Genomic DNA, 18,236 nt, shown 5'->3' with positions numbered 1-18,236 from the left:
ATTGAACAACATTTTAGTGTTCCTTGAAAATGTTTATCTTTGCTACAGTAAGCATCTACAGTATGAACCAAATTGTAGAACTTCGTATCATGCTTTATTTTCTTAGGACACGGTATCGTTATAGTATGTTTTAATGTAACCAAAAGCACATTTTAGAAATAAATAATCATTATGACTCATGATGGTATATTTGAACTTGAACTCCCAGAGTTGCCGTCAGAAGAGTCTTCCACTTCAGACAATGAGTACATCGACGTAGAAGATGTGAGTGTACTGTGAAGTATTTGAAAAATTTGCGTTATTTGCATAGTTTCTTTTTAAAGGGTCGTATTGAAAATCCTCCGTCCAGCGCGAGTTTTGTGTAAGTTGAGTTACGCGTAATTTGAATAATGGGTGTTGGATATTATTCCAATTTAAGAGAACAACCAAACGTCGAGGTTGTACCATTGTCTGAAGCAACGGTAAATCCGCCGGATATGCGAGTAGGGCCGAACGACTTTCAACTGCTGAAAGTACTTGGCAAAGGTGGATATGGGAAAGTGTTTCAAGTCAAAAAGACTACTGGCCAGGATGCGGGGAAAATTTTTGCCATGAAAGTTTTGAAAAAGGCGAGCATTGTACGTAATCAAAAAGACACCGCCCACACTAAAGCGGAAAGGAATATTCTTGAGGCGGTTAAGGTTAGTTGTTTTTATTTCTTTTTTCATTTTTCAAGAAAGTTGAAGGAAAATAATTATGTGCGCTTTTCATTTGCGTTAAAACAAACAGACTTAACAAAAATTGGGCTAAAATATTTTTAGTGGTTAGCATTTGGAAAACAATAACTTCTGACATTTTATGATAATATCATGCTGTATGATTCGTCATTATCACGTTTTTCTTAGTTGGTATTTTTCTGTTGAATATTAAATTAATATAAATATTATTCTTTCATTTAGTTTAATTTGAAGCTTTGATTCCGTAAGCTGAAAACATGAGTATTAACAATTATGTATATTATGTGATGTTTTGTTGTGTAGATGTTTGTTAATACGTAATAATTAAACGGAAGCGTCTGGTTTTGTTTGTCGTTTTTTGAAATAGATAAAGGGTTGAAATTTTTTATTTTGAAAACTTGGTCGTTTTGTTATATTTAACGTTTCATTTGAGACGTAATTTCTAGTCCAGTTATTTCATTGAGATGAATTAAAAAATTGTTTTATTACTTTTTAAAATTATAGTGTAGTAGTTGTTTATTTGCTCTTTAATGAGTAATGGAATAATTTTGAAAAATATTTCCGCTTACAATTTACAAATATCGAGTAAAGAAAGTTCAACATTTTTATTTTATTTATTATTATAATTATTTTTTGATGATATTGTTGAACATTTCCCATTTACTATTTTACAGGAAATTTAACTGTTATAGTAAACGAAATTGTTGTTCTCCACTTTTGCGTTCTAATTTTTGACCCGTTTTTATAAATTCACTTATTACAGCCGGACGGCCAAAGACCGCACATTTTGTGGATGCTCGCGCCAACATTTACAGTACATTTTCAAGGTCAAAGTTTATTAACAATTGTAATAGGGGATTGGTTTAAACATATTTTTCAATTTTGGAATAAATTAATGCTATAATTATTCACAAGCAACAAGATTGAATTATTAAAATTTTTTTCATTTAATATTTGTTTTGTGAGGTGGTGCTGTTTCATTTTTATATCTCTGGAATGAGTTTTTTGTGCATACATATATCAGTTACAGATTAGTGAATATCAGAATTTTAATTCAGTAGTATTAAGTGAATTTCCATTTGGAAACAGTCGCAAATTTCTGTTAATGTTCAAAATTATAATTGGTATCCAAAGATATATGAATCATACAAATTATGCATGGTTATTTATTTTATCAACTCACAAATAATTATTTTTTATGTTACTGTAAATTTTGAAATTGTTTTTTAATGAATTTAGAATTAGGGACGTTTTTCTTTTTAATTTTTCTTCTATTTAGAGTGCTTTTATTGTTGAATTGAAATACGCATTCCAAACTGGAGGTAAATTATATTTGATCTTGGAATATCTAAGCGGTGGCGAGCTGTTCATGCACTTGGAAAGGGAAGGGATTTTCATGGAAGATACTGCTAGGTAATAATTGTATTTAATATTTTTTTTCTTTGAAGCGTGTTTTTAAACATTAATTACATATGGAGTAAATGAAAAATTTTTGAGTTAATCATTTCTCTTCATATTCTGTTGCATTATTGTTTTTTAAGATTCTATTTGGCAGAAATTACATGCGCTTTGCAGCATCTTCACCAACAGGGCATTATTTATCGCGACTTAAAACCTGAAAACATTTTATTAGATATAAAAGGTATATGGTGGTCTTTTTTTTGCGTTAGTTGAAAATTTTTTACTATAGGTCATGTCAAGTTAACGGATTTTGGCCTTTGCAAAGAAGCTATTGAAGGGGATGCAATGACGCACACTTTCTGTGGAACTATCGAGTATATGGCTCCAGAAATTTTGATGCGCACGGGACACGGTAAAGCAGTTGATTGGTGGAGTTTAGGTGCTTTGATGTACGATATGCTTACTGGTGGAGTAAGTTTTTTTTAAATTTGTTGATCTTATTGAGATTAAAATTGCACATGTTTTCTGAAATTTTTTTCAGCCACCGTTTAAAGCTGAGAACAGAAAGAAAACTATAGACAAAATATTGAAAGGAAAATTAACATTGCCTTTGTATCTTTCTCCTGAAGCTCGTGATTTAATTAAAAAGGTAAATTTTATATTAGAAATGAGAACAACAGAGACTGCGCTTGTACTTTAGTACTTTTTTTTCTTTTATGACATATTCACTGAAATGCGGTTGAATTTTAGCTGCTGAAACGTCATGTGCAAAGTCGCTTAGGTGCTGATTCAGAGGATGCGGCTGGCATTAAAAAGCACTCTTTTTTTCGTAATGTTAACTGGCAAGATGTCAGCTGTAAACGGATGGAACCCCCATTTAAGCCGGACATTGTACTGAAACTTTGAATATATTTTTCATATAATTGTTTCCACTGATGATTTTATTCATTTTTTTAACAGGCGTCAGAAGATGATGCGAGTTTGTTTGATACGAAATTTACCAAATTAACTCCAGTAGACAGTCCGTGTGAATATTCACTTTCACAAAGTGCTAACCTGGTGTTTGAGGTGAGTGGACTGTTTGGATGTTGCTCCAAATTTGACTTTAGTGAAGAATAATTAATTGTTCAATGGTCTAATATTAGGGATTTACATACGTGGCACCGTCAGTATTAGACGAAGGTGGACCCTATTTAGTGAAAGCCAAATCACCGAGAAAGGTGGTTGCTTCGCAGCATGAATTTTTTAGTAATCAATCATCTTCGTCGACTTCTGCTGTGGATGATGAACAAATGGACGAAACGTTGACTTTTGAAAGCAAGTAATTATGACCATGTTTGCAGGTTTGTATTGGTTTATATTTAAAGTTGATTGAAGTTGAATTTTTTTATAATGTTTGTTTTAGATGATTTTCAAGTATGCCTCTAATGCCAAATATATTTTTTTGAAAAGCTCAATACCGTGGTTGCCTGTTGTTTCTTCACGGTCTTGCATTGCAGTGAATTTATTTATTAAACTGTGTTTTTCCTTTTATTATTATTATTATTATTATCATCACTATTATTATGAATGATAATTATATGCTCTTGTCGCTGAACGTTTTGGAATTACATTATACTACATTTTATTTCCGAAACGTTCCGTATTTTCTGCCTTTCTTTGTTACTACAATAAAAAGTTGTTTGATTATTAAACTCGCAATTATTCACTTAATTTGATGTATTTGTTTTTCGACATAATGCAATTTCTATGCGCTAATGTTTTGTAAACTAGAATTTTATTATTTTGAATTTTACTAAATTTGATAAGTAAAATTTTAATGTGCATTTGGTTCGTTAGAAAATTGTGTGGTCTTCTGTTGATGCTCATGCTCAAACTTCGTGAATTGAACTTAAATTCAATCTTCTTTTAAACTCACCTACTTTTGCCGCTGGATTAGTTTCAGCACAGCGTAGTTTTCGTTTATAACTCATAATATTTTGCTGTGAACTCATGAAATTCAACGAGAATAATAACTGAATTTCATTCATGAACACGATGCAGCAAACCTATAGCAGTATATAAACAAGCCAACCAACATGCTAATAACACTGGCGAGTTCCGTTCATTTTCCCTTTCACACACAAACACGCACACCTTTAAATTGCCTTTTATATAGCCTCTGTTGATATATAATCTCTGCTTGCATAGCCGGTGCCAGGGATAGGGTGGCGCAACTGGTGGATCTCATTGCCTCATCTGTCTCACCTATTCATTGTTCGATCGTAGACTTTCAGGCTTTCTGTCGTCAGTAAGCGCGTCACCTCAAATTCAGCTTTAAGTTGCGAACTGCTGAATTCATTAATTTTATAGCTCATGCGACAATTGCCAATCCTCAGTTCAAGATTGCCTTGCACCAAGTTTGTGTGCGGGCTTCATGGAATCGCGTTAAACTGGAGTCACATTTTAATTCATCTCTTTTAATTTACATTTTAATTGAAACACATTAACTCTGCCGACTATGTGAAATCTTATTTGATTTGTGTTAAAATTAAAACTGTTGCATTATTACACTGATTAAAATTGTTAAATAACATTTGATTTAACACCTCCATATCAAAATAACAAAATAATACTGTAGCCTGTATTTTTTAAATTTAAAAAATAGAGGTCAGTTGGCGCGAAACTAATCTTTTCACATTGCATGATATTAGTTGTTTATTTAGCGTTTATTCTATCACATTTACCAACATCAAACATTTTATTAAGCTGTTCGCGTATGTTTTTTGTATTCTTTGAATAAAAATATTTAATTGAATATTTTTCACATTGCTCACGAATCGATTGACATCACAAATGGAGTGTGTATTCTGTAATTCGGAAGAGAATAACTTTGATTTGATTCGATGATGTAAAACTGCGTCAACGTAATACTACAGCTTGTTTTATAGAACAATTTGAACTGCAGCTGTTTTACAAATTATGTTCATTAATTTGAGTTTCAAATTGTCAACGTACTCTGAAAAACGATGAACATGGTATTTATAGTATTTTTTTCAATTATTTCCTTTTATTTTTGTAAGATTTAACATTTTCCAGATTTTGTTTTTTTCATAAAGCATCGTTATTATAATATGAAAAAAAATTTTTTTTTCTTTTTTAACCTATTAAGAGATTGTATTTCATTTTTTCACCAATCAGAATAGACAATGTTATTCAGCCAATTGAAATCTACTACATTTTCAGTTTCTGGTTTTTCTTTTACTTTCTATTCAAAACGGCTCAAAGCAGTTAGCGATCGGTGACTTCGACGCTCTGCTTCTTCGGATTTCATTATTTTTCACGACTGCTCCATCCGATGAACGTTTCATATAAACTGATTGAGTTACTTCTTTACTGTATAAAGTTTAATAATTATAAATTAAGTTATGCCATTTTTGTTCATTGTTTATCTTTAATTGTTGTTTATGTTGTTGCGTTACTATATGTTTGTTTATGTTGTTAGTGCAGTTGTTGCTTTACTTTACTTCGACATGTTCAGTAATTAGGTGATCTTTTGAGTTTTATTTATAAATTAGAATACAGTTAATAATAGTAATTTACATAATGTTAAATTTTTACTTTATCGTTGTTGTACGAAAGGATATCTCGACGGTAAACAGACTTCGGGTAATAATATCAATAAATTTCTTCAGGAAAAGCGAATCGAATATATAAAGAAGCGTATTTGCTTGTACGTGATCATTCATTTATTACATCTTTTCGAGGTGTGAATTGTTTCCTCGGTCATTATGTTTAGTGTTAATCACCGGGTAATAATTCACAGCTTGGAAAGATTTTTTACTACTCTTCTTTTGCACATATTGTGTAAGTATGCATTTATATAATCCTGCTTATGTGAAAAATTATTTTTAAACTGTAGTTTTTAAATGAATAGAGAATTTGCTTTGCACTTTCCTTTTTACGTATTAAAGTTCACTGTTTGCAATTGAAATACGTTGCAATTGATGCAATTAATGCAATTGCATTTCTCTTATGTAGTTAAAGAGAAACTGAATGAAATTCATTTACAAATTTACCTCAATTAATTTAACGACCGTGCTGACAATGTAATTATTCACACTTATTTGTTTTGCCTTAAAACTGCAACTTAGCCGGCAATTGGGAATGACAAGCGTAATTCATCGAATAATAAGTAAACATGTAATTCTCAGAAATTAGTATGAACTATGCTTGTATTTCGTATTTATAAAAATTAGATTTCCGTGAAAAATTATATGCCTAAAAATGTTTCAACAGCTAACTGCAACGTTAAGGTATTGTACATTTTGTGTGACGTCAATCTTTGTTCAAAAGCACATAATATAGAAGCATATTAGACTAACATTGTATCATGGAATTTATATTAAAAATCAAAATTTTTACAAAATCAGATACTTAATACTCATTTTTATTTATTTTTACCAACAACAAATATACTGTAATGTTTGATTTTTAAGTTACTGTTATTGCATCTTCAATAAAAATAGAAATTCAATCATTAAGACATGTTAATTTGATGAAATTATTAATGTATGGGTAAATAATTTTATTTTATAATAAATATTTACAAGGAATGTTGAATACAATAACTTTATTGTCTTTTTACTGTACTACTGCTTCTATAGTTCTGTTTGATTTTATAATTTTTGTGAATTTGAATTTTTTCAATAATTTCTCGTTTTACTTGTTTTCCGTTGATTTAGGTCGTTTATTTTGTTTGCTTTTTGATTGATTTCTTGTAGATTTTAGAGGCTTATTGAAGTGTATGTATGGCTGATTTATATGTTTCATTTGAAAATGTTTTACTTTTAGTGGAATAAACGAGATGAGTAAAGATTTTGTAATTTTTAATAGCATATTAAGTTTGCATTGTTGAATATTCTTTTTTAATAATTACCTTATTGATAAAATAATAAAGGAAATGAAAATAGTAGCTAGACTAATTTTTTTTATGATAATTGTGTTTGATGTTATTAATTTTTTTGTTTAGATTTCGTTGCTGTGAGAACATGGAGAGCGTGAAATTTTCTAAAGGAGAAATGTTCTACGTAACTGAAGGTTTTGAAATGAACATCCGAGAAGACGGAAGAAGGTTTATAGCATGAATTTAAAAAAAGAACTATGAATTGTAATTTTAATTGTTGTTCAGCAGAGATCGCTTTCGTCCTGTGCTGATCCGCACTAATGTAATTGAAAGTGCCAATGGTTCAGCACTCGTCCAAATTGGTGAAATGAGCGTTACCGCTTCGGTATGGCTTGACTTTGGAACACCGTTGGAAACTGCTCCCGACCAAGGGATGATTGAATTTAAATCTCGATTTTTCATTTCTGAAGAAAGTGACGAAGAAACATCCAGTAAGAAAATACCGAAAATGAAAATATTTTTTAATTATTTTGCTTTTTTACTTTACAGTGATGGTTCGTTTTTAGATAATGTTTTGTTATTTAGATTAATTATAACGCAAATTAAAATTTCATTTATTGCAAAAAAACTTTTGAATCTACAGTTCATACATTTATTATTTAATTTAAAAGTTTTCTTTAAAAATTAATTTTGATATTCTCTCTTTAAAATATTTTTACAAGTATTTTTTTTAGTTTTTATCCTTATACAATCTTCATAGGTTCATTTTTCTTACGTACGTAAATTACGTTACTATTTGAAAAATTGTAATTATTTTGGAAGAACACATGTATGTTTTGTTGTTCGTTGTTGATGTGTTGTCGGTTTTAGATGATGTCAAAGAAGCTGAAAATATTAGTCGTATTTTCAAACAAGCTTACTACAGTCAGTCAGCATTTGATCGAAAACAACTGTGCTTAGTGACTGGCCGTTTGTGTTGGAATTTAAAAGTTGATTTGTTAATTATGGGAAAAGGCGGAAATTTATTTGACGTCGCTTCAATTGCAGTAAAAATGGCTCTGCACAATACTATCATTCCTCAGGTAGAAGCTTCGTGTCCGAAAAATGATACTCGAACAATTAATATTGAAAATGACATCAACAAAGGCTTCAGTTTAAATATTTCGAATGTTCCAATGTTGGTTACGATTGGAATTTACGGAACCATGCACATCATCGACATGAAGTAGGCTGTAGATGTGATTTTTGTTTTTCATAACTTTGTATTATTTAAATTTATTATACACATCAATCGATTGAATGTATCCTTTTTATTTCTAGCCAGAAAGAATCAGAATGCATGCACAAAATCATGGTGATTGGTATTAGTGGTGATGAATTGGAATATGCCCGAGTTACATATATTGGCAGTTTGAAACGTGGTGCATTGATGAATAGTTCATTTTTGAAAGTGATAGCCACAGCTGTTCACACTGGTGCACATATAAATAGAATTATCGAGTCAGTTAGAGCTGAGAAACAATTTGAAGGCAATTCTGAATTCTTGGATATCATCAAACAGATTAATTATGAAGAAGCAGCAGAAAATGATGCGCTTGCAGTTTAATAAAATTTTTCTTTTATAAAAGTCACTTTTCAACTTTTTTCCGATAGAGAGTGTCTGCTTACCACTGTTAGCTTGTATTTTTGAGGAAAACTTTTGGGATACTCTCTGTTGAAAGAAACAAAAAATTGTTTGCATTTATTATTCAAATCAAATTGAATTGAAACTGCAATTAAAGTGCATTGCAATAATAATAATAATATTTTAGATGTATTTTCGACGCAATATATTTCACACTATAATCGTTAGGGATGAGTTATATGATACAAAATTGCACAAAGTGAAATGTAATTTATTATCACACATTGATCAACTATTGTTACTTTACGTTTTTCAATAATTTCGGTGCGTTGTCAATTTGCAGCGAATTTACTACTTTACCATCTTAAGATCAATTTATCAATACAAGTAGTTTCAAATAAATATTAATCAAAGTTGAATTTATTCGCTTGTCCTTAGTGTATTTTTTGTCGAACTTTTTTAATATAATATTTTTTCTAAAATATCAAAGCACAATTTGTAAAATTACATTTTATATTTATTTATTTCCAGCTTAAAAATGTGTCCATTTCAATACCTCTTGTAACTCTTGTATACCGTAACTTTTATATCAACTTGAAAATCTTTATACCGTAATTTTCACGTGATCTATACTGAGGAGTGATAAGAGTCCCAATTTGGGTTTTCGTGGGTGAATCCACTTTTTCAGCACTGCACAGCTATCAGTATGTAGCTTCAGCACAATTTACCAGTTATTTTTTTTAATTGTACAAAAATGAGAAACTTGTGCACTGCACCAATTTCAACGCTGACTTGGCGTTGCATTTTGTGTTGTTAATGTTGTTGGTTGCTGACGACATTGGACAGTTCAGCTTAGTTTTGCATTGCCGATATCTTTGAAAATTCTGAAATTGTATAGACTGTCATATGGTAAATATTGACAATTTTTGAGATATATTTTCCAGTTGGAAACCAGTGAAGAAGAAAATTGCAATTGAACAAACAAAAAAGAATATAACAGCAGAATTTTGGCGTAAAATTGTTTTTTCTTCTTTATTTTTCACAATCATAATTCTGTTGTAAAGTTTAAGTGGTGTTTTTCTTCTGAACAGCTTGTTTGTTAATTTTTGTTTTCTTGTGCAGCAATTGAAGACAGATAAGAAGTTGTTCTTCAGATGAGCGAAACTTTTAGAGCATATCTAGAGTGAGAAAAGTGAATTAATTTTGTTCGCAGTGTTGCTGATGTTGAGAAGATTGGAAATTCGTGAGTGATTTTTCCACCGGAAGCAGATTGACTTGACAATATGTGTGCTCAAATAATGATGCAAATTTTTATTGTTGCCAATTGATAGTGCAAGTTGTGTGATAGCATCTTGTTCTTGACGTCGATGTTGGTGTCAAAAAATGAACAAAGTGCAATTTAAAGTTCGTTCCGATCAGAGCGGTTGTACTGTACGGCGGTGGATGATTTAGGCAAAAGAATTATTCACTTTGCAACAATATACTGCTCGTCGGTCCAGTTGAGAGTCAGTTGAAAATTGCCGGTAGTGGTGGAGGAGGTTGGAGGTGTTTTAAAGTGAAAAAAGTTTTTTAAGGATATTTGCAGCATATTCGCGTTTTCTGATGCTGCTGCTGGTCTTGCGGGGTTTGCATTGATGCGCAGATTGATGATTGATTTTCAGTTCTTTTAGCCGATATAGCCGTTTTCTTGACCGCTGCTCAGTATTGAAATCGTCTAAATGACCATCGCAAACAAAAGACGGAAAATGAACGAGAGCGGAAATGTGAAGCACAAATTGGAGGTAACGCCTTGTATATTCTTTTGGGGAATCGGCTATTGTGTTTTGAGCTAAACTTTTTCCCCTTTTTATTGAACAGCTTTATTGATCGACCTTTTCACAGCTCGAAATATAGCAGTGTATATGTTTCAGAGCAACAAATTCGGCATTCTGTTTAAGCGATAAATAAGCAAGCTCACGTTACGAGACTTTTGTTCTGATGCGTCGATGTTTTATTATGAAGTATTTTATATTACGTAATATTTTTTTCTTGTTTTGCAAATGCTGCTCTTGGTTGGACTTTTATTTCCCAGTTGAATTTCAAATTTCAGCAATAAAAGTTGCTATATAGATAAATAGGCAGACAGACGTGCACAAAATGGGCATTTGGAGGCAGGCAGTTTCGATTTCAAAATGAAAAGAAGATCAATGAAACAATTTTTATTCTAATACTTGTTTGACGAAACCTTTGGCTCAGAAAAAATTGGGACTTTTATGCATTGTATAAGAATTCTTTACTATACAAAGTGGGAATGTTCATTCTCTTCTTCATCACGCTTCGCTTTTGTTATTTGCAGAACAAAAGGGCAGGCATAATTTTTTGTCTCTGTGTCTGGTGTGTGTTTGTAGGCTTAAGTTGTAACATTTTCAAATTGGCAATTCGTTGCAACAAACAATTATAATTAGCATGATAACAAAAATATTCAAATTCTTTTTTCCATTTATTCATCATTTGAAAATTTGCATAATTTTTTCGGCACTGCATTATGATTTATTTGCAAAAAAGATTGAAATTATTTATAGTATTTATACGTGGCAGAATTTCACAATTTTCGCTACTAAAGATATTGTGAAAAGATATCGAATTTTATTATTTTTCCAATAGAACAGACTAAAAATATTCTTTAAAATGAACAAATAAATATTTAATTTTGCAATATAAATCGTTTATTATTGGTTGCAGAAAAGTGATAATTACAATGAAAAAAAAGCATAATTTCATTATGATTTCTCACAAAATGCCTGTTGCAAAAATGTCAATCAGCTGATGTTCTGTTTTTTTTTCAATATTTTGGTAATTTGCACAGCTGATGTGCAACCAGTCAATCAGCTGGTTGTCTGTCATTTCTTGTTTGTATTTTGAATTTGTTTATTAAAAAAGGTTTAATTTAATTGAATTTCAATCACCAAATGTAATATTTTCAATTAATAAATCGATAGGCAATTAATTTTAGAATGGAATTTACTTGGCAAATTATATGCCAATGTTGTTTTTTGAAAGTTTTTTTTTGTTTGAAAAATGGGCACAATATAAGTATTGTGTAGTTTGGTGAGAATATTTTTGAATGGAATTTGCTTTCATTGCAGAAAATTGCCAAATATTTCGATGAGATGTATATATATATAGATTTTGCAAGGTTTGTATGTTTTTTTTTGATGCATGTTGTCGTCCTTGGAAGAATGAACAGCTGTCTTTAATGGGATGCTTAAAAATAGTAGTGGAGAGTGGGTCGGCTTTTGGCCTTTGGACGAAGGACAGAAAGGGCGCGTGTTGGGGCCGGCTTGGATGGAACTGGTTTAACAGTTGTGTGTGCTGCCATTATGCTTTTGGTCACAGAATATTGTTCGTCATTGTTCTTTGTTATCTTGATGTTGGCCTTGAGGATTCTGCTGTTGTCTCTTCAACTTCTGACTTGTTGTCCACAATTTGGTCAGACCTATATCTTTATGCACGTGTATATATTGACCGTTAGTCGATTTCCGTTCACCGATGCAGATACCAATTGTATTCAATAACGACAATAACAACTACAACTTATTCATGTATAAGATTCGTCATAATTTCAATTATGATAAAGTATATATATATATATATGTAATGCCTGAACGACTAGAGTGTATTGTTGGTCTGTCCGTGTAAAAGTGTACAGATTTCTGTGGAAATTGTTCTTCTCCATATTTGTCAGTTGGTGATTGATTTTTCTTTTTTTTATTTTTCCTGCTAACGACAACTGACGCCGTTCAGTCGATCGGTCGATCGGTCAGTTGGTTCTTGTCCAATTGTTGACCTAGTTGCAACGTGGATATTAGCTAGCTAACTAAAAAAATAAAAGAAGAAAAAAAAATATATATCTATCTGTGCAACCCAACGCTAGTGATCATTGTGTTGTTACTTCTTGTGCTGTGCTGCGATTACGTTTGTGAATTTTAATATTTTCCCAAAAAAAAAGATTAATTTTCCATATTAATAAATAAAAAATAGCGACAAAGAGAGAGAGAGAGGAAGATGAATGTGACGGCGGCCCACATCTGGAACCAATATGACTGGCATGATATAGCCGCCTGGCTTGGTCGCGTCACTGACAAGATGGTGCGCATCTGTTCTGGCGGCAGGCAGGGTATCTACAGAGTGCGTGTGCTTTTTCTCTTCTTTTTATTTATTTATATTCATTCATTTCTGCATCTTGCCTCTCTTGCATTGGAGCTTTTTAATAGTGTGTATGTCGTTTGTTGGTTCTGTGTTTCTTGAGTAAAATAGCTTTTAGATTAGCAAGTGATTTTTCTTATTATTCACAAATATTAAAAAAGAAATTCTCTTTAAATATTTACAACTTTCTCAAACTTTGTGGCATCTGCTTCTTTTTACCATCACTTGTTGTTGTTGTTCGACATGTCGTTAGGTCGTTTGCCTCAGTTTATCGACTGTTACATGGTAGCAGAACGTCAGGTTAGTCATTTATGTTATTGTTGCGCTTATTATTAGTATTAGTGAATTTCTATTTTGCATACACTACTGTTGATCAGTATAGATCAATGGAGAGAAATGTGAATTATTATTTTTAATTTTCAATGACTACTACTACTACTACTACTACTACTACTATATAAATATATATAATACTAGGGAGAGTGGAATGTTTTTATTGAAAGTTGAAAAAAGCAAAAAAAAAGAATTTTTAATTGCACTCTCAGAGAAATTTCTTCACCACATCATCATCAGTTCAACCAGGGAAATTAAGCTGTGCAATTGAATTTTTTTTCTTCCCACTTCCATGGTAATTTATTATTTGGTATAATTGAATTTCGTAAAAAGGAGCAAGCAAGCAAGCAAGCAAACCAAACGCGCACATACTTTCACACCAATGAATACTTACTTTTTTGTATTGTTTTAATTTATCAGTAGGAAAAAATAATTTTATTTATTTAATTAAAATTTTTTTGGTGGTGGAGAGCTTTGTTCGTTTGAATAAACGTTTTTGGAGAGAGAGTAAAAGAAATATTAATTACTGGACAGTGGGTGAAACTTCTATTGACAACAATAATGAAAAGGGTAAAAGCAATTTTTAAAAATATAATTCTTTTTTAAATATGTGAAAATTATTCATGCATAAGAAATTGCACCCGTATTATATATGAAATGTTCGTTTCAATTCTGTTCTGCATGGGAAATTTTGAAATTGTCACATTCGAACACCGTGCCTGTGCAGGAAATTGTTTACAACAGTATACAATTAATGTTGATTAAAAATATTTTAATCAAAAGCAAATACATACTTGATGATGATCCATGCATATTGGTGTAATAACGAAAGATGACAGACTTACTTGATTAGTTTTCCGTTTTCTTTTTTTCATTTTAATTGATTTTAATCAATTGGAAAAAAAAACAAATATTTTCTGTCGGCATGAGTTTTCTGTTGACAACGGTGGTCATCATCAATTTTAATAGAAAAATCTGTTGAAAATTTTTTTCATTTTTATTGTCTCCATTCAATTCTGTTTTCTCAGATATTTTAAAAAATAAATACATTAATTAATTAAAAATAAAATCGGGAAAGTTTTCAGATTGTGGTTGAAAAATTTTGAAACGGTATGATATAATAAATTGTTTCACTTTTTAATGCATTTGTTTATTGTTGTTCAAGAGAAAATTTTTGTTATTAATTTTTATTTTACATTAATTTAAGATTAATTTGCATTCGTCTGCTCCGTTAAATGAAGAAGGTTTGATGAATCGCAAACTTCCAGAAGAACTAATACTCAGGTTAGTTTGTCTGTTTTTGATTGGTTGAAAAATTTTACAGTAATTGTTTCATTTCAGGATCTTTTCCTATTTGGATATTGTTAGTTTGTGTCGATGTGCTCAAGTTTGTCGTACGTGGAACATTTTAGCTTTGGACGGAAGCAATTGGCAGAATGTTGATTTATTTCAATTCCAAAAAGATATTAAGGTAACGAATGATTGAAAAAAAATAATTTAAACAATTTTCAAATTCATTATTTGAAAGTTGCTTTTAAAATTTTCACTTTTATTGGAAAAAAAATGTATGATTATGTTGAAAAAATACGTGTAATAATTTAAAAAAAAAAATATATATATAAACGCAACTGCATGAAGAAATTAGTGAAGTGAGTCGAAAGAGCCACGTAACTTCCTGAAACAGTTAATTTACTTGTTTGAGGCGGAAGTTGATTACTTTTATTTAAATTTGTGTTTTTATTTGTTATTGAAGTGAGGCGATGTGTATTGTTTAAATGAAATTAATTTTCCATTTAACATTAACTTAACTAACACAGTAACTGTACTTATGAAATGATTCATTTCTACATCTACTAATTGTACTGTAGACAGGGTCGAAGAAAACATTAAGTCAAACGGTAATTTTGTTCTTTTTTAATTACTCCCAACATTTACATCAATAAATAATTTGATTTTTTGTTTACTCACATTTTAGAAAAACAGCAGTAAAGTTGTCAATTTTAATTTTGTGACAGTCAAACAAATAGTTGTTTCAGCTAACTGTACACTTGGAAGGGATGTTTCTAATACCAACTGAATGTAGTGTTTTGTTTTTATTTTATTTTATTTTTTATCCACTACTCATGATTGTTAAACGTTTCACAGTGAACAAAAGAATAAAAAATAATTATTGAAGCAGTGCTCATTCAGATGGTTGAAAATGAGGTACGCCGTTTGATCGGTAATTGGTGATGGACTTGTGCTATATTATTTGTTATTCAGTTTTGATCAATAATTCTACCTCAGAAATTAATAAATAAATAAATTAGCATAAGTCAATTGCCAGTTACCGATCAAACGCCGTCAGCTTATCAGCGAACAGCCAATCAGAAAAATAAGATCGAATTTTATAGCGGGTGAAAAATATGAATCTTCACTATCATCGTCATCAGGATGGGAGAAACTAAATTTGTTAGACATTTATAAAAGTGAGATTGAAAACCGCTGCGCTGTTTGACTGTGCATGTTGAAAAAACAATTTTATGACATTTTCAGAAAATTGTGAATTTATTATTTCTTCTTTTTTTTTGTTCTCAGGCATCCGTTGTTGAAAATTTGGCCAAACGTTGCGGCGGCTTTTTGAAAAAGCTGAGCCTTCGAGGCTGTGAAAGTGTTCAAGATGGAGCATTGGAGTAAATTTTTATTTATGATTTCATATTATCTTATTTTTGTGTTTTTTGATAACAAAAAAAATTTTGTAATGTCAATTTTAAAATCATTTCAGCACATTCGCACGAAAGTGCAATTTCATTGAAGAATTGAATCTTGAAAAATGCAAGCGCTTGAGCGACAGGTGAGAATACGTTTTTACCATTTACCTAAAATTTTTATTGACAACAATAATGCAAATGATGTTTATGATTTATTTCTTTTTTTTCAGTACATGCGAAAGTTTGGGTTTGCATTGCAAACGGTTGAGAGTGTTGAATTTGGATTGTATTTCGGGGATCACCGAACGAGGCTTAAAATTTATCAGGTTAATTTTTTTTATGATTCTTTTGTTTTCATTTTTGAATTTTTTTTTGATTTTTCAGTGATGGATGTCCAAATCTGGAATGGTTGAATATCTCTTGGTGCAATCACATTTCGGACGAAGGCTTGGAAGCCGTTGCTAAGGGCAGCAAAAGAATGAAGGCGCTCATTTGCAAAGGCTGTACAGGGGTGAGTGTTTATTTATTTATTTATTTATTTATTGCTTGTTTTTTTAACTTTTCATTTTGAATTATTTGATTCTAATCTGTATTGAATTTTCTTAAGTTGACGGACGAAGGCTTAAGACACGTTGGTGAACATTGTCACGATTTACGGGTTCTCAACTTGCAAAGTTGTTCGGTAATGCTTAATTTTCTACACAGTAATAATTGATTTAATTCTAAGATTAACCAACTTTCATACATTTTTTTCCAGAAATTTACTTTTGAAATAAATTGATTCTGTACGTCATTTATATTTATTTATAAATTCTGTGTACTACACATAGAGGACAGCAAATTATATTTTAAAATTATGATATTGATTGTTTTTTTGAACATAATGTCATTTGTGTCTTTTTTCTATTTCAGCATATCACTGACCAAGGAATCAGTTACATAGCAAACGGTTGCCATCGGCTGGATTATCTTTGTTTATCCATGTGTTCTAGAATAACAGATCGAGCTCTACAGTCTTTGTCTCTTGGATGCCAACTGCTTAAGTGATTAAGAATTTGATTTAAATTTTAAAAAATGCTTCTCAACTTTACTTAATAATGCTTTCAGAGATTTGGAAGTGTCCGGATGTTCATTGTTAACGGACAGTGGTTTCCATGCTTTGGCTAAAGTAAGCGAGACGGGAATTTAACAGTTATTTTTTGCTACAGCTATAATGCAGCAGCAAGTGTTGCTTTTAAAGAGTTATTTATTTCATTTTTCCTTTTCAGAATTGTCACGATCTTGAACGAATGGATTTGGAAGATTGTTCTTTGGTATGTGTTCATATGCTTCTTTGTTAGTGCGATAACAGTTCTGTGTTGACGTATAAAATTATCCGTATATATGTAGCGTTATTATTTGTAGATAACTGATCAAACAGCATCTCATTTGGCGACAGGTTGCCGTAATTTAATTGAGCTGGTGAGAAAGTTTGAATATTAATAATAATTGTTTTTTGGAGGGAAAGTGGGAGGCAGAGTAAGATGGTAAAAGAAATAAATGTATTTTTCTCTTACATTTTTTAAGAGTTTGTCGCACTGTGAATTGATAACAGATGAAGGAATTCGGTCTCTGGCTCAGGGTCTTAGTGCACAAGAGAAATTGAATGTGCTTGAATTGGACAACTGTCCGTTGATAACTGACCAAGCATTGGAAAGCTTACAAGAATGTCGCACACTGAAACGCATTGAATTGTACGACTGTCAACAAGTTACGCGAAGTGGAATCCGCAGATTTAAGGTAAAATTTCCATTTTTATTTTGTGCTAATAACAATATCGTTCTACGTTATACTGTAACTTTAAAAAAGCATGATTGAGGCATATTTGTTGTTTTAGCAAAATTTACCAACAGTCATGGTTCACGCTTACTTCGCTCCTGCAACTCCTCCTGTTCACCAGCGTCGTAATCAGCACCGTTATTGCCGTTGTTGCGTGATTATATGAGTTTCTTTTTGCAAATTCATTTACGTGTTTAGCAACATTTATCAGTTGATGAAAGTTATCTGAAATTTTAATAATTTAATGCAGAAGTCCATTCGTGTAGAACTGCAGCCCTCTCATTAAGCTGACAATCAGAAATCAGATAGATGTCAAGAAGCTGGTTTTCTTTGTCTTCTGTTTGCGCCAGTTTACACAAACAATGTGTAGTGTAATTTTCTTACACAGCTTTTCACCTCAGTTCATTTTACATGCCACAAGTCATGCTAAAGCCCTTGTATATTAGCTGTCAATCATTTACAACTGTGAAACACGCATATTTTTTATATTTGTTTATGCACTTGTATTGCATGTATTGAAAAGCTGTGTTGTGTGATACATCGCTTCTTGTTTTTTTTAATATTTTCTGTTATTACATTCAAGA

General features: G+C 31.2%; 4 protein-coding genes across 4 annotated transcripts; all 4 read left to right on the top strand.

The window, feature by feature from the left end:
* Positions 1–141: 141 nt before the first annotated feature.
* Positions 142–3,442, top strand: Tsp_06286 (ribosomal protein S6 kinase beta-1). Its single transcript, XM_003378305.1, has 10 exons — positions 142–264; positions 324–361; positions 419–680; positions 1,996–2,129; positions 2,258–2,358; positions 2,407–2,588; positions 2,659–2,766; positions 2,868–3,008; positions 3,078–3,185; positions 3,263–3,442. The coding sequence occupies exons 1-10, from the start codon at positions 172–174 to the stop codon at positions 3,440–3,442; spliced, it is 1,347 nt and encodes a 448-aa protein (XP_003378353.1). The 5' UTR covers positions 142–171.
* A 1,683-nt stretch (positions 3,443–5,125) lies between these two features.
* Tsp_06287 (conserved hypothetical protein) lies at positions 5,126–5,895 on the top strand. The gene is made up of 4 exons (XM_003378304.1): positions 5,126–5,134; positions 5,343–5,460; positions 5,682–5,765; positions 5,792–5,895. The coding sequence occupies exons 1-4, from the start codon at positions 5,126–5,128 to the stop codon at positions 5,893–5,895; spliced, it is 315 nt and encodes a 104-aa protein (XP_003378352.1).
* A 1,252-nt stretch (positions 5,896–7,147) lies between these two features.
* On the top strand, positions 7,148–8,608 carry Tsp_06288 (3' exoribonuclease family, domain 1). Its single transcript, XM_003378303.1, has 4 exons — positions 7,148–7,230; positions 7,288–7,493; positions 7,873–8,227; positions 8,323–8,608. The coding sequence occupies exons 1-4, from the start codon at positions 7,148–7,150 to the stop codon at positions 8,606–8,608; spliced, it is 930 nt and encodes a 309-aa protein (XP_003378351.1).
* Positions 8,609–13,801: 5,193 nt separating this feature from the next.
* On the top strand, positions 13,802–17,938 carry Tsp_06289 (F-box/LRR-repeat protein 2). The gene is made up of 21 exons (XM_003378302.1): positions 13,802–13,887; positions 14,230–14,254; positions 14,352–14,428; positions 14,486–14,615; positions 15,013–15,042; positions 15,120–15,203; positions 15,335–15,365; positions 15,460–15,635; positions 15,722–15,816; positions 15,909–15,977; positions 16,065–16,160; positions 16,219–16,345; positions 16,442–16,516; positions 16,747–16,877; positions 16,942–17,002; positions 17,103–17,147; positions 17,239–17,303; positions 17,336–17,360; positions 17,401–17,613; positions 17,711–17,806; positions 17,903–17,938. Exons 1-21 carry the CDS (start codon positions 13,802–13,804, stop codon positions 17,936–17,938), a joined length of 1,773 nt encoding a protein of 590 aa, XP_003378350.1.
* The last annotated feature ends 298 nt before the right edge of the window (positions 17,939–18,236 follow it).

This window comes from Trichinella spiralis (assembly GCF_000181795.1).
Source record: "Trichinella spiralis strain ISS 195 chromosome Unknown Scfld4, whole genome shotgun sequence".
Taxonomy (NCBI): domain Eukaryota; kingdom Metazoa; phylum Nematoda; class Enoplea; order Trichinellida; family Trichinellidae; genus Trichinella; species Trichinella spiralis.
This window is presented reverse-complemented; position numbering and strand designations above follow the sequence as displayed.

Excerpts from the sequence above, each read along its gene's own strand:
- Tsp_06289 (XM_003378302.1), top strand. The coding sequence starts at position 13,802 with ATGTTCGTTTCAATTCTGTTCTGCATGGGAAATTTTGAAATTGTCACA. Across the intron at positions 15,978-16,064 it reads TGCAAGCGCTTGAGCGACAG|TACATGCGAAAGTTTGGGTT; the intron begins GTGAGAATACGT and ends CTTTTTTTTCAG. Across the intron at positions 16,161-16,218 it reads CGAGGCTTAAAATTTATCAG|TGATGGATGTCCAAATCTGG; the intron begins GTTAATTTTTTT and ends TTGATTTTTCAG.
- Tsp_06286 (XM_003378305.1), top strand. The coding sequence starts at position 172 with ATGACTCATGATGGTATATTTGAACTTGAACTCCCAGAGTTGCCGTCA. Across the intron at positions 681-1,995 it reads ATATTCTTGAGGCGGTTAAG|AGTGCTTTTATTGTTGAATT; the intron begins GTTAGTTGTTTT and ends TCTTCTATTTAG. Across the intron at positions 3,186-3,262 it reads GTGCTAACCTGGTGTTTGAG|GGATTTACATACGTGGCACC; the intron begins GTGAGTGGACTG and ends GTCTAATATTAG.
- Tsp_06287 (XM_003378304.1), top strand. Across the intron at positions 5,461-5,681 it reads GACTGCTCCATCCGATGAAC|TTAATAATAGTAATTTACAT; the intron begins GTTTCATATAAA and ends ATTAGAATACAG. Across the intron at positions 5,766-5,791 it reads CGACGGTAAACAGACTTCGG|GAAAAGCGAATCGAATATAT; the intron begins GTAATAATATCA and ends AAATTTCTTCAG.
- Tsp_06288 (XM_003378303.1), top strand. The coding sequence starts at position 7,148 with ATGGAGAGCGTGAAATTTTCTAAAGGAGAAATGTTCTACGTAACTGAA. Across the intron at positions 7,494-7,872 it reads AAGTGACGAAGAAACATCCA|ATGATGTCAAAGAAGCTGAA; the intron begins GTAAGAAAATAC and ends TGTCGGTTTTAG. Across the intron at positions 8,228-8,322 it reads ATGCACATCATCGACATGAA|CCAGAAAGAATCAGAATGCA; the intron begins GTAGGCTGTAGA and ends TTTTATTTCTAG.